At 34.7% G+C, this 15,679-nt stretch overlaps 1 protein-coding gene across 3 annotated transcripts in view; it reads left to right on the top strand.

Annotated features, from left to right (window-relative positions):
- ASCC3 (activating signal cointegrator 1 complex subunit 3) overlaps nt 1-15,679 on the top strand; it is a 257,319-nt gene that overhangs the window by 40,558 nt on the left and 201,082 nt on the right. For all 3 annotated transcript variants that reach the window (XM_014964733.1, XM_014964734.1, XM_014964735.1), the window contains exons 6-8: nt 1,080-1,287; nt 2,044-2,185; nt 2,756-2,881. In XM_014964733.1, the coding sequence (XP_014820219.1) occupies nt 1,080-1,287; nt 2,044-2,185; nt 2,756-2,881 (476 nt within the window). The remainder of the gene's footprint in view (nt 1-1,079; nt 1,288-2,043; nt 2,186-2,755; nt 2,882-15,679) is intronic.

A 15,679-nucleotide genomic window follows, 5' to 3' on the forward strand; every position in this document is an offset into this window, starting at 1 on the left:
TGCTTATCATACAAATCAAGTAACAGTTCTTTGCCCTGGTGCGTTCAGTCTGAATTAAATTTGTCAGGGACTTGCATGCATTATTGTCCCCTTTTAATACGAGAGAGAGAGTTAAAGCTGCAGAGATGATGTCTTTAATGTGGACATTTTGACAGTTTATTAGAATTCTTTCAATGCTATTTAACAAGTTATTGTCACCTTATCCAGTATGCATGCTGTGAGATGTAGGAGTTTCACTGTTACTGTAGGTAAAAACTAAGCAGCACAAATAGTTCAAAATGTCAGTCAAGTGGGTTTATTTGATGGAAAAGAAAATTTTCAAGTTTTTGGCTTCAGAGTTTGACTGCAAAAGTACATATGAAACATAAGTCAGTCATATTCAGTCAAACCTACGTAAACTAATCATCTGTTTGCAGAATTTTGAAAACAGAAGTTTAAAAACACTGATATAGTTACAAGACAAATCTCTCCACCTTATTGCATATATAAGATGATGTTGTTTTTTTGGTTTTGGGCAGTAATGGTCTTGGGTGGGCAAATGTGACTGGGCTTTTTGGAGTTTCCTGCTCCCCTGGATTGATTGTTTACTGTCACTTTTTTGTGGTTCTGTTTCTTCTTCATTCAAACCTGCTGCTTGTCCACATAAAGGGAAGGAGTCCTTGAGGTTGTATAGAATAGGATTTCTTTTCTGACGTGTTTAGGGAAATTGCATTGTGAGTGTGCTTCTTTCAATACAATCATGTTATCTAGTAAATATACACTAATTGTTGTGTGAAGAGGCTGTTTTAAAAAAAACAATAGGCTGTTTAATCTGTTTTCACACCATTCTGCTCATCAGTATATACATATAAGAGGAAATGTAAGTGGCATTTCCCCTGCTGATAAAGTTGTCATAAATACAGAAAAGAAAAAAGCCCTTCCTTTTCCCAGTAGCCCATCCTCTTACTTTGGGGTGAGGAATTCCTTCTCCCCCTTCCCGTCCCCCGAAACCCCTTCAAAACTAATATTTAGAAGAAAACTGAGGAAAAAAAGATTGAATCCAGTACTTATGGAGCTGCATACCTGTTACCATATTGCAGAACAATGCAAGAAGTTTATAGGAGAAAACACTAAGCCCAATTATGGCTGTCAAGTTACAATTCAGTCTGAACAAGAAAAGCTGTTACTGAAACAGTTTCGTCGGGAAGAAAAGCGAAATGCCAGAAAAGAGAAACAAGCTGGGGAAGATGGAGAAGTTTCTGGAGAAGGACTAATGTGCTTTGATCCCAAAGAGCTGCGGATGCAAAGGTAATAAATGCCAGAAGTTGAGAAATGCTTCTGTTGTAATTACTACTTCAACATATCATAATAGTTTATTTTCTTTTAGTTTGCTTTGGTGATTAGGTGATTCTGACTTCAAGTCACGTTTTATTACGAGTGTAGAATTTTTTTTAATGTGAAAACCTAATTTTCAGGGAAAGAAAGCAGTGATCTGCTAAATGAGACTCTTCTTTATCTCATCTATGTGGGCTGGAGATGCAGATTAGAGGGCTAGGCCATCTTTCTTAGTTACTGTATGCACACTACTTGCTTAAGATTTATGAAGTTGGTACTAAATCTATCAGAACTATCTTTCTTTTTTTTCCTCTCAAGATTAATGGGTGCTATTTTCCACGTTGTCTGCTAAAGGTAGTGGGAGGAGTAGAGGGAGAGGATAAAGAGCAAATAAGCTGTTGTATTTCGTATTGAGAAAAAATACAGTGGGACTGGAATTTAACTGTGAATACATGTTGTTGTATTGCTTAGAAAGAGGCAAAACTGCATTTAGGAAAGCCTTGCGCGTACTGGATTGCACTTCTGGTTTTTATCTAAACAATGTTTATAAGGACTTGGTTTAACTGATGCCAGATGATAACACTCTAAAATTTCTTTGTTAATTATATTATGCAATATTTTTTCCTTAAATTTCCACAACTGTAGCTCTGACTTTAATATACTACATTCGGTTTTTGTGATGGCTGCCTAAAATGGGGAGAATTATCACAGTTATTTTTCTGCTCACAGAGAACTAGCACTTTTGAATGCTCGAAGTGTACCCGTCCTAGGTAGACAGAGAGAGATGGACTTTGAAAAAATTCATTATCCACATGTTTATGATTCCCGAGCTGAAGCTATGAAAACATCAGCATTCATTGGGGGTGCAAAGGTATGTGTTTGGTGCATGACCCTTCTTCAGCAGTCTGTCTTTCCCAGTGAATGATGTGCAGCAGGGTTCCCTTTGTTCCTTTAGAGATTCTCCTCCTTATCAGAGTCCAATTTATGAAGCATCTTTGCAGAGCATTTTAAACACTTTCATATATTCTGTTTTTATTTTGACTCTAGAAGAAATAATCTCATTCTTAATTAATGTATTTGTGGTTGGGTTTTTTTTAGGGTCACTTAAATAATTAAAATACCGTTTTTTTTGTCTTTTTGAAACCGTTGAAATGACTGTAATAAAATTAATGCTTTATGAAATTCTAGACTTAATGGCTTCTGAAATTTAATAAAATAGACTTACCTTTTTTGTCTTTTGGGGACCATTTTCTGAGTAGTGAAAGTGGTTATTTTTCATTTGGGGGATTCAGTGCTATCTATAAAATGAATTGGTGAGAACGCTTTTATTTTGGATTCGTTTTTTGAAGGAAAGTGATCAACCATCGTTTAAAGTGGGTTATACGTAATGACACTTTCTGTTTTCATATTTCCAATTAATTTTCCTGTAATACTATTATAGGTGTACTTACCAGAAGAAGTTCAGAGAGAAAACAATAAAATGTATGAAGAGGTGAAGATCCCCCATAGTGAACCAATGCCTATTGGTATTGAAGAGAAGATTGTCTATATTAAAGACTTGGATGAGGTGAGTAAACCATTTTTTACTTTGTATTACCAAAAACATTACTGAAAAAGATTGCTAATTAATATTGTGGTTTGTGATGTGTAAATGCACCCAGTTAGTTTCTTCACTACTAATTTTGAGAATATTTGTTGAGGGATGTATTTCAGTGTTACAATCCCTTTCATGATGACTCTGATTCAAGAATTTTCTGCTCTACACTGCTTGTTCATGAGTTGCAAATGAGTTGGCATTACCTGTTGAGCTGTTTATGGTTTTGAGCTGTGACCTGGATCACTAGAATGAAAAGATAAGATTATGGCGATTCTGTTCTCTTTCTGGAGACCACATGGAGACTTGATGTACATTAACACTTTGGCTTGTGACTGCACAGCACTGTTTTGTGGTCCATGAGACTAGTCTTGTAGTATGATGCTGTTGTGAGGGTATTGAGTTGTGGTGTTATAGACTGTATGGAATGCAAAAGCTTCTGGAATAGTGCTTCCTTAAGCAGAAAAAGGCAAATGATTATTAGCAAGGCATCGATGATAGAAAAAAGAGGGCAAAGGGGAAAAATACAAGTAAAATAAATGTTAACATTTTAGCTGATATTGATTTTTTTAAATGATGAAAAAGCTGATGGAAGGGAACTAAATTTGTTAATAGTTACGGTCTAGAACTTGCAGTGCTCTATCACGTGTAGCTGCTCGCTTCTCATTGTGTATGACAAATCTGTTGATAAATGGAAGATTTTGCTATTGATTTCAACAGGGACATAAAGAGCAAGCTGTATGTGCATATGAAGAAGGTCTTAACGTTTCTTAGTTGTTCAGCAGTGTACAACGTGGAAAAATGTTTCCCACCTTTTCCACTGTGGGAAAACAGGAAATGAGAATATAAATCTAATCTGGTTACCCAGAGCGCTTTATTGGGGTTCTGAGTAAAGATTATGCCTTACGTAAAGATTTAACTCTTTTAAAACAGAAGACAGTTTAATTTTAGAATTGAAATCTATTCTTTTCTGCTTGGGTGACAGTAACTAATGCCATGTTTATGAAGTGACTGACAGCTTAACTAGATAGAAAAGTTGAGCTGTTGCAGCTGTAAAATGCGACATTTTATATGACAATTTTCAGCATGACAGCTTTTTGCAATGAAATGTCTTTCTCCTAAGCAAAATACTACCTACTAATCTCTAAGTTTTTTGCAAGAAGTACCAATATTTCAAAAGACAATAACTTTTTTTCAGAAAAACATGTAGTTCAGATGGAAAAATAACTACCTAAAAGACGTGGTTTGCAGATTTTTACACATACAATGTTTAAAATTAATTTACAAATGCATCAATTATACAAATTTCACAAAAAATTCATCTCCTTTGTAGGTTGTGTATCATCAAGAGGTATACTTTTCAGTTTTACAGTGAAATTCTGAAATAGAAACAGTTTTCTTCAGAACTTTTCTATATGTTTCCTATTACGTGGCATCAAATAGGAGTGTCAACAACAAATACAATTTTGAATGTTTGGATACTTATGTGTATAATTCCCACCCCCAAATTTGATATCAGTTTGCAACAAAAGATGACAATTTTATTAATAGTTTGTGCAACGGCAGGACTGTCAGATCCTATTTCCACGAGTGAGACTCAGAATTAAATCTTGTTGAATAACACCTTTTTCTCATTCAGGTAAAGAGGCTGAAATTGCCAATGTGTGTACTGTTTAAGATATACCTGGTCAAGACATAAGTATTTTGGTTAGGGCAAAATAAGATTTTCTGTCAGTACAGTTTATTCTTTTTTGGTGAACTAGTGTAAGAAAAAGCAAAAAATTAAAATTTTTTAGCTTCTTCCCTACCATATATCATAGAATCACAGGTGCTTATAAGATAGCTCTCATAACTCTGTATAGATATTACAGATATTAGATTTCTAATTGTACAGAGTGCTGTACAATTAGAAAATTTCTTGGCCCTTCCTCTGGGCTCTTCTTCACTTGAGAACTACCTTGCCCAAGACTTGAGAAGATAGGTAGTCAGGACAGCTGACTACAGCTGATTGTACAACTAATGTTTTAGTTTATTGTGTTGTAGGGGGAAGTGTACTTCTGTTTAGATTTGATTTATGAAAAGATTTTAGTGCCTGGTATAGATTTCATTTTAAGGCAAAAAAAAGAAATATATATGCCATTGATAATATAAATAATCCTACATCTTGATTTGAAAGTTTCCAGTAATGCTTTCGCTCATTCAAGGTTAAAACCTGAAATGCATCAATTTTCCCAAAGGACTGAAAAGAAGTAAACTTCAGTATGAATTGTGACCAATAAGAACAAGCATGAGTATGATAACAATACAAAATGAAATTAGTTGTTCACTAATGCTTTGTATCAGGTATGTTGACAAAAGTGGGTCTGGGAATATACAAAGACAGACGGAGAAGCTGTGCTGAGTACCTAAGTGAGCACATTTCACAGAGAAAGTATTTTTAGAAAACGCAGCTGGTAGTAGCATAATTATTTAAAGTGGCAGCAGAGGTGGCAGTCGGTGGTGAGGAGACTAAGGACTAAAAGTCTTCATTATTCAACTTAATATTAACATTACCTATCAGGTGAAAATTCTGTTATTCAGCTACTAGTTTGCATTTGTGTCATCTCTGTCTTCTAACAGACAAAGGAGCTCTACAGGAAGATCTGTAAGGTATAGGCATAACGTAATGCTGGTAATGAAACTAAGTTGTCAAAAAGTTTAATTTACCTTTAATTTTCCTGTTAAAAGACCAGAAGGTAAAAATTAGCGTGAAATGGGCTAGTTTATATTCTTTCAAACAAATGTTTCACTTTCAACTGAATATCAATGCAAGAATTTCTGAAGTTTCATAGGAGCTTCTGTTCTCCTCAGTCTGTGTATATTCATCTACACAAAAGTAATTTTAAGGACTCCGTAGCTATTTCTCATCAGTTGAGTCATTTTGAACACGTCAGCGGTTTGGGTAGAATCTTTGACCATGTAACATGCATATTGCAGAATACACTGTTAATTTTTATCTTCAGAGCTCTTAAGGTCAGTTCTGAGTTCATGATAAGGAGTTCATTTGTGTTTTGAACTGTTAGCCAAAAGCTAAACCTCTGCATTGTATAAGCTGAGGTAATCTTTCATTTGAAATGTTTTTAAATATGAGTTCGAATTACTTACATCTTTCTCCTTTTCTTAGGTTGACATAAACATAGGTTGGGAAGAGATGAGAGAATTGTAGTCCTCTGAGTATTAATTCTAACAAACCACATTTTAATCATATATAGACTCATTTTTTTAACTTGTTTCTTTTGTACAAATACAAGACAAAAAGAAAAATCTTCTATGAACCAACACCAAAGGGAGCAGCAATGCCTTAAACTAGCACAGGCGTTAACAGGAGGGTTAATTTTTAGGATTGGCAGTGTAATCAGGATGCACCTTCCACTGACACCAAAATGAAGAAATAACACATTTTAGCTAGGTTTGGCACTATATTACCTGAACTCTTATGGCTAGTATTTTCAAAGTAAGTATTTAATGTAGTTAAATCTTCCTTGCAAAGGATCAGAGCTTTTCTAAAGTGTTTGACTTTGTGATTAGTTAAATTATTCCACAAGCAGATTTTTCTGAAGCGTCATGGAATCAGTGCCTGGAATAAGCCAGGTGCGAAGATGAAAATCATGACACAAATTTACCAAAAAAATCCATATTTTTGTAGCTGCCGTTCCTACCTAATCCCATTATGCACTGCAAATAAGAGATCAGGAGTGGCTTAACCTTTCACAATTCAGCAGCCATAAAAGCATAATATAGCGTCTGTCACAAAGCGCTGGCATTAGCACTCTCCTATTATCTGTGTTGTTCCTTTTTCTGCTTTGTCACCCCTGCCTTTCCACACTGTGTTCTGAACTACTTCACCTCCTGCCAGAGTCTGACTCCACCGGTGTCATCTCATATTCTTTATTTCCTATCCTGGCCCTGTTGAGTTGGGAGCAGGAGCTACTGGTTTGTGTGGAGGGTGCCGTGCTCCTGCTCAGGAACATCTCTAGCATTCAATGGCAGAAGAGGGGTGCACTGTGTCCCACAGGAGTTGCAGAGGGGAAGAGTTCTTCCTTACTGCAGGGCAGCAAATCCCACCCCCAACTTGATGTGTAGATCATTATTCTTCCTGGCATTTATTATTTATTATTTGGAGAGCTGTGTTTTCATAGAATCATAGAATGGTTAGAGTTAGAAAAGGACCTTAAAGATCATCGAGTTCCAACCCCCCTGCCATGAGCAGCGACACCTCCCACTAGAGCAGGTAACCACAGTATAAGCACATACGGTTTATAAGTAGCTGGTTGGTCACACCAGTTTAGCCTGAAGTATTATGGTACAACTACTTGTGGAAGTGGCATGCTAGCTACACTATTTCAATAATGAGAACTTAAAAAATGGAGTAAGCACAAGCTTAGATTTATTAGTTTTGGCTGCTTGACATGCAGCTTGACCATTACTGAAATATATTTTTTGTACGTACTATAAGGGTGTTTTTGTGCCAGCCTTTTTGCTAAATAAATGTACCTTTAAAGTCATAAACTCGGGTCAGGGAAAGTTCCTCTTCAAGACTGTGAAAACAGGTTTTATCTAAAAAATTGCTGTTGGTGAAAAATTACTTTAGCTTTTTACCTAAAGTGGGTATTCAAGGTAGGATTTATTTCTTTGTTTCATGTTATTTCCATTTCCTTTTACTAGCACTACTTAATGGTCTAAATAAGAAATGGGTTTTTTTTTCTCTGCATTATGTGAAGGAATTATTACAAAATCAATATTCCCTTTTTTCCTATAATGTTTTCTTAGTTTTACAATTGTACAAAGTAAGTCTACTGAATGGAAGTATGGATGTTTTTGCATAAATTACATTTTTCACATTCAGAATGGTGCACCATTTATTCCAAAGTTGATCTTATTGTATTTTTCAGTTGCATATTTTTCCAAACAGCAACTGACAGTTGGACTGAATTGAATAGTTTTTAAAAATAGTTGTAATTTTATTGAAATCTTGTCATTAATCCAATTAAGTATATTAGTGAGTTGCTCTGAGGAAAGTTTACAAGTTCTGTAATCATTAGTCCCAACTTAAGACAAGGAAAAAAGCCACATAGGTCATGATGTAATGTTTTTAATAGCCAGTAATGTATATTAGGAATCGCAGTCTGTCTTCATATTTTATGAGTGGGGGTCCAAAGAAAGTAGAATATGTGCAATAACAGGTTAACAAGAATATTGGCATTAAGATTCTACACTATTAATCTTAAAGCCTACAAGTTCTGGCTTAATTTTCTTCAGTATGTGAGTTAATGAGGATTTTTTCATTACTTGAGAATTCCAGATGCAAAATTTACAATTTCTGCATCGAATTGTTTGAATATCTGACTTATACTCAGCTGCGGTTTTTGTGCATTGTTTTATTTAAATTGTCTGAGTAAACACTGTTGCTTTGGCTGAAAGCACATAAAAATAAGTGCTTTATGCCAAACCAACAGTTTATTGTCCATCTTGTATAAAATTACCATCCTTTCTGTTAAGGAAAATCCTACTTCTTGTTAGAAATAGCTTATGAACTCCTCATCAAAAAGATCTGTTGCTATGATGTGCAAACTTTAAAGTGGTATTCTGGTCTTAAAAATTGCCTGTGATGTGATGTTGGAGAAATGCAAACATGTACTCTGTCCCTGGCTACTAATTCACTGTTGGAAGAAACTTGCTGTACTAGAATATAACTCATTGAATGTAATATTTCTAAAACATGTGCCTCAATTGACCGTGACTCTGCAATTTTTAGATATCACTGTATGATTTCCTGAATGGTAAATTGTTCTTTCCCTTTCAGCAATAGAAAACACCATCCCATTGTGATAAATCTCTGAAAACTATTTTGAAAAATATTCTTACTTTAATGATATAGCTTTTAATACTACAAATGGCATCGTGCCATTTTTCTGGATTCATTAAACCTTTCTATTAGTTTGAATGCTAATATTCTTTTGCCAGTAAGGTGCTCTTCTATTCTTCTGTTGCGTTCCAGATGATTTGATTCTAGGTAACACCTTTAAAGCAAAACATATCTAAATAATTTAAAAAGATAAAGAGACTTGATATGGTAATATCAAATAGCCTTGATGTGGTAATTGAAATTAAGGTACACTGCAGTAATAGCAAGGTTTTATGAATGTTGTAGTACAACTTTGATTTAATTCCAGAATGAAATGTGAAAGTCTGGATTTCTTAATTTAACATGTCATGTGGATGTCCCAGCTCCAGCAAAGCAGACTTCTTAGGAGCAAATCTTTGGAGGATCAGGGAATAGAGGTATCCATTAGTAACCTTGAGTCTGAGCAGTTAAAAACTAACACCAAAAGGGAAGGTTAGAAATCAAGTATAGGTAGATAATAAAATAATAAATCATCAAGCAATACTTTGCAAATGGGTAATTTTGTCCAATAATCTGAGATTATTGTTCTATAAATGGTTCCACCTATATCTACTTTCTCCTGAAATGTGAGTATTTTTGCATCTCTGAAACCTGTATCAAAATATATGAAGTTGGTTTCCTATAACATAAGAGCTTTTGCTAGTGCTGAAATGAGAGAGTAAAGAATGAGCCTCAGAAGAGGTAGACTGAGGATAAAGGTTTTCTCTCATAAGGTAGCAATAGCACAACACAGAAAGAAAGGAAGTGTCATCAGTGATAGTGATATCAACACTGTTCTAAAAATAAAAAAGCAAGAAATAGAGATTGACGTTTTGTTTTCTGAAAAAACCCACAATAGAACTTCTTTTCCCAAGATACTCATCCCAGGTGTGTGATAGCTCTTAAGAGCTGAACAAGTATTGGATACGTTCATCTCATAGCTGTTTCATGGGTTTCCTCCAAAGCATGTTATTTTGTAACTTGTATAGATATTTTTAAAAACATTTGGAAAGGCGGTGGTACCTGGCAGTAAGGATTGTAGTATACCCTTAGCATTTGAAAACTATGATTTTTGACTTGGCAAAAAGATGTATTTGACACTATTATAGTCTTTGAGAGGACCCGTCTCTTAACACAGGATGAGAAATTGAAACTATATTCTCTGAAACATCTTTGCATTAGGCAGATGTGACATGACTGCAGTCTTTGCCTTAATCTGTAATGCGTCTTCTATTCTCAGTCCAATATTATCATAGATATAAAAAAGACAGTAATACATAAATTTTAGATATTTTAAAAGTATATTTGCAAAATATATCTTTCATATATACACAAGATGTATACAACACATATATGGGGGTGTGTATATATACGTTTCCTATTAATGTAGAGTTGATTTTTAAAATAACAGATGCTTTTCAACAGACCCATCACCACTATTTTATATATCCCCCAGCTTGCCAGACCTTTACTTTTTTTATTTTTAAATGGAAATAAAGATCTGTATGCAAAAAAGATAGTCAAGCCAATGTATGTTCCTTATATAGATATATGTAGGATGCAAAAACGAGAGGAAGGTGATGAATAATTGGAGAGAGCCAAGGACTGAAGTATGATCTTATGTCAGATTTTATGAAGGGCAAAAAGCAGCTTTCACTGAGCCAGGAGCCCATACATATGGAAACAGTCTGTGTTAATCCACTGTTGTGGAAGTAATGCCATAGTTCACCTCTTTTGGGATGAGAAAGATGAAGGTAAAGAAAGCAAATGCATCACGTCGCTCGGGAGCTTCAGAATTAGGTTTTATATAACTGCTCAGATGGAAGCCTGTATTTGCTCAAACTACGTCCTCCTTCATATGATACGGCTTTTATTTTTGGTAGGATGTTGTGAATGGAATTGATGTAATGTGATCATTTAAAAGCAGATTGTTTTTATACAAATTGTAAAAACATTCACCAGGGAAGTATAATGAAAACAGCCTTTTATTATTGTCTCATAAGAATGAGGAAGTAATGGAGATACTTTCTTAAAATTTTGGGTTACGGGGATTATTGGAGAATATCGGAGATAACCACTTGCACCCACATTTTCAGATTGGCTGTTTTAAATCAGGGAAATATTGTACAATGCAGCAACTTGCAACATAACTTTTTTCGTTCTCTGTCATAAGCCTGATTTTTGGTAGGTTTGGTTCCTTTAGAATCAGGCTAAATGAAGGTTTCCTTTGCAGTATGTGCTGTCTTAGCTCATGTAAACACATTTTTCAGATGACTTCTAGCAAAGGTGAAAAATTCTCTTTTTTCTTTTCAGCCAATAGGCTTCTCCTTGCTATTCAGCTATAACCTACTGCCTTTCCTTGCCTTGTAGTATCTTAAAGTTGACTGCTTAAAACACAATCTGATTATTTGTTCTTTAAGTTGCCTTTGTCCTAGTGTCATGTGCAGTTTAGTTGACGACATTTTGTAGTCTTGTGCTTTTATTCTTTTTAAGAAGGCTTTTGTCTTTTTTTTTCTTTAAACATCAGATTCTAAACACTATTAGGATAGTATATTGTATAAAACATTATAGCTTGCTTTATTTTTGGTGTGGGCTTATCTGTTTACATCCTCATATAAGAGCCTTTTAACATCTTAGAAGTTTGACGGTTTTGTTACGTGAACAAGCCACATTTAAGACACCAGAGATGTTGAGGATGGCAAAGATGCTATAAAAAATGGATAAATATGCCTTTGTTGTGTCAGTCTGGGTTGTGTTTTTATGCGCATTTTTATTTTCAAGGACTTGATATTAATGAAAACATATGTGAAAAACATTGATACAGCATAGATACAGCAAGTAAAAAAAATCCTTGTAATATAGGATTTTCAAATGTCCTTTCATTAGTGAAGTTGTAATTGAAACAGATCTTCTCATTTATAGATAGTAAGTACTGGTAATGTACAACTTTTTTATTGAAAAGAGCTCTGTAAAATCTCAGTTATTCCTTCTTGGGCAGTGTAGCTTTGAAGATGAGCAATTAATTGATGATATGGGGCAAAATCTGATACTGAGAGTATCTGTACTGAGAGCGTAATTTCTTTTAGTCTAGTCTTTAAACTACCATGGCTGTGTATGATATACTAAATAAAAGTTGCTAAAAAATATTTAGTAGATACTGTCATAGGAGAGTTGCATATTCGTACAGTTATTTGGCATTTTGGTCGCTCCTTTTCATGCAGATAGTAAATATGAATAACGATATGCGCTTTTTAATAATAACATGAGGTAAAATTGACTGCATCTGATTTGAATAAAATGTTAAGCCTGTTTCATTTTCTACACAGCTGCCAAGTGTGTGTATATTGTGTAATGCTGTCTCTGAAACGGTTGAAAATCTGATGGGAACACTTACAAAGGCAAACCAGTAAAGGGCACCAGCTGCTGAAAAGCACCTGCTGAGCCACTGTGGGAATAGATGCATCTGCCTGTAGCTAGAAGTAATTTAACAAAGTACCTGCTTTTACCTGTCAGGATATTAATTTGTGTAAAGATTCAACCAGTGAAACTAATTCTGAATACTTAAATGATTAAAAAAAAAAAAAAAATCTGGAGAGTTTTTTTTGTCCCAAAGAACATAATTTCTGAGCAACAGGAGTCTGTGGAAGCTTCTCATTCACAAAACTATTTTTTGTTTTAATAAAACCAAACTCAGATATGGCAGCTAAAAGTCTCAGCTACACTATGCATAGTATCTTACTAAAGGATGCAGTCACTATGGAAGAGATTATGCTACTGAAGAGCAGGTTTCCAGTTTTTGTTTGGCTTAGAGAGATGGATCTCGGGGGGTTTTGTAAGAGTATGTTTCTTTTTTCATTGCAGCATATTTGATTCATTGTGGATGGTAAAGCACACAAGAAAATGTTTTACAATCAGAAGTCATTAGACACATTTCCCAAATATTTTTTAAAACTGTCATACCTTTTGTCTGTCAATACTTGACATTTTATTGTTCCCACACATTTGTGACCTTAAAACACAAGTTCACCATCCCTCACCTACCTTCAATTTTCCTACGACAGTTCAGATGGAAAAAACTTCTGTGAATGCTGCTGGTTTAGTTGGGATTTGGGAGAACAAAGTAGCTTTGTTCTTGTAGGAAAAAAAAAAAGACTGTGCTTGTAGTCTTTCCTTTGTAAAATTTAGGATAAAGTCATTTAACATCTATATTGTAAAAGAGTACTGCCTTCTTGGTTAGCAGTAGTGTGAAATCAACTGAAATAGAGAAGAAAATTGAGTTGTAGAAAGATTATGACAGCAATAGTTGTTCCTCTGGGAATATTCTTCTGTTTGCCATTCTTTCATTTTTACTTGATGAGTTAAAATTATTACTAGTTTCAACTATAATTACCCTTCATAGCACTCTGTTAGTTTTTCTATTTTTGTTAGGTATTATTTGGAAGAAATAGTTTATGTCATGTGTTAAGGGTGAGCTAAACTAAATAGTTTGAAATTATTATCCTGAAGTGGCTTCTACGTTAACAAGTGAACATGAACAGATAGAACTGATGCCTTTCTGGGCATAAAATAGTATTGACTTAATTAGGCTTTATTTGAAAATAAAAATACTGATATATATATATATATATACACACTTTAAAAATGTATAGTAGTATGAAGTGCTGTTACCCTTCCCTTAAAGACAGGTTTAAATTTGCATGTAAAAGAAGTCAGTATTTGGGCTCCAAAGTGTGATTTTGAACTGACTATATATTGAGCGACTTATGTATTAAATTTTGTAGAGTAAAACCAATTACCAATAAAATCCAAGAAGCCATTCAGGGAGGCATGTTCTGCCACAGTGCAGCTGGATGTAGCTCAAAGAAATCCAGCTTTCTGGTTCACAGCCTTTTTTCCTCTGTTAATCACTGTAACATTTGAAATCCAATTATATCTACCTGGTGACTTTGCAGCTGTTATGTTTGTTGACCTCATTAAATGATCATAATAAGTGAAATATTTAAATTGAGAAAACAACTTGTTAAATGTTCATTTTTTATTCTTTGGGGAGGCACATTGATGTCATTGACTGAATGTATAGAGGCTTTTTGGTATAAAGCACATGCAGATATCTGTAAAGGTTTTAATGAAAACAACTCAAAGTGGTTTTAGTCATTCTGATAATTAAGACTGGAGAGTGAGTGATGTTCTACTGCTGCATCCTGTTTAGGGGATAGCCATTTCTCAATGGAATTTCATGGTACGAGTGTGGAAGAAGAATGCAGGAGTCTGCTTGACTTTGATAGCATACCTGAAGGCAAGCTTTTGTTCTTAGGAGTAATTGGTCTTGAATTTAAAAAGAAATACAGAAAATTCTAATTAAATTTATACTCAAGACCAAAATTGTTTTTCATTTTTAAGAAATATAATCTCAAAGTGAGAATTTTCAAAGATGAGGGAAGCGTATGCTATTTCTGATACGCTGTAACATTTGAAAGATTAACTCTTACTGAAAATGTTTTAGACAAATCATAGTTTGCCTGATTTTAATGTTTGTCTTTAATTAGCACAAGTTTCAGTACTCTCCTTGAGACATGAATCTCTTATCTAGGATAAGAATGTCCCAGGTCTTTCAGTAATAGAAATGGGACTGAGGTTGTCCATCAAGGGATTGTTAGAAATCACCAAATAGTTGTAAATGTTTTTAAAAGGTTTTGGGATAGAGGAGATACATGACTAGAAGATTGACTTTATATCTGATAGGCTATTCATCTCAGACTTGCAGTTTCCATTAACCTCAAGATCACATGGTGACTGCTAATATAGTGGAAGTTTTAAAACTTTTGAAGACTTGTAGTTATTTAAGTCTACAGAACAACAGGGAGCAACAAGTAATGTAAAGGCTCTTAAAGTGGGAAACAGGTTGTGTGTGTGTGTGTGTTTTGCATCTTATTCGAACAAAATATTTTTCCTGAATTCTAATTGGAAAATTGGGATAATGCTGCCACTTAATCTTTCAATTAGAATATTGGAGCAGAATACATCAGAGTGGAGTTTCTTTTCATATGAATAAATAGGTGTGCTTTGTATAATAATAACTGCAGTAATAGTAGAAACCATTTATTTCCTCTGCAGCATGTTGGAAATTAATAGGGTGAAAGAAACTTTTCATTTGCAAGAAAAAAAATAGAGGAATATTTTATTTAACCGTTTATAGGAATTGCTTATCATTGAATGTAATATAATGAAGGAAATTTCTGTGCAAATATTCCTCCTCTGCTTTTGTTCCCTGAATCTGAAAAGGATGGGGATTTTTTTTTTTCCTCATCTGAGACTATATAGGAGAGAATTTCCTGTGTTCCTGATTCTTCTCCCAGTTGGTTTTGACACCTGTGGACTTTTGTCCTTTTGGACCTCTAAGTATGAGACTGTCTCCCTGCCATGCATAATCCTTAGATGCAGACTTTTTGGCTTGTTGTCAAATATATCTTTAAGCTACGTAAGAAAGCCTCTCTCAAGTTTTGCATCAGTAAGTTGCCTATGTCAGAAACAAGCCTGTTTAGCATATCAAGAGCTACTATAGCAGCAAACCAAAAGGTCTGGTCCAGTTGTAACCTGCAATATGTATCCTTTTCAAAGTACATGTGAAAGCTCTGTTAAATCTGTGGTGCTATCTTCATCAACTTGTCATTTTTTGTGATTCTGTAGTTTTCAGTGGCTTTATTTTCCATTACTCAAAATCTTCACAATTGCTGAATTGAAATGCCCAGGTGCCCCTTCCATCCACAGGGACACCTCCCACTAGACCAGGTTGCTCAAAGCCCCATCCAGCCTGGCCTTGAACACCTCCAGGGATGGGGCAACCACAA

This window comes from Calidris pugnax, unplaced genomic scaffold (assembly GCF_001431845.1).
Source record: "Calidris pugnax isolate Ruff unplaced genomic scaffold, ASM143184v1 scaffold219, whole genome shotgun sequence".
NCBI lineage: Eukaryota > Metazoa > Chordata > Aves > Charadriiformes > Scolopacidae > Calidris > Calidris pugnax.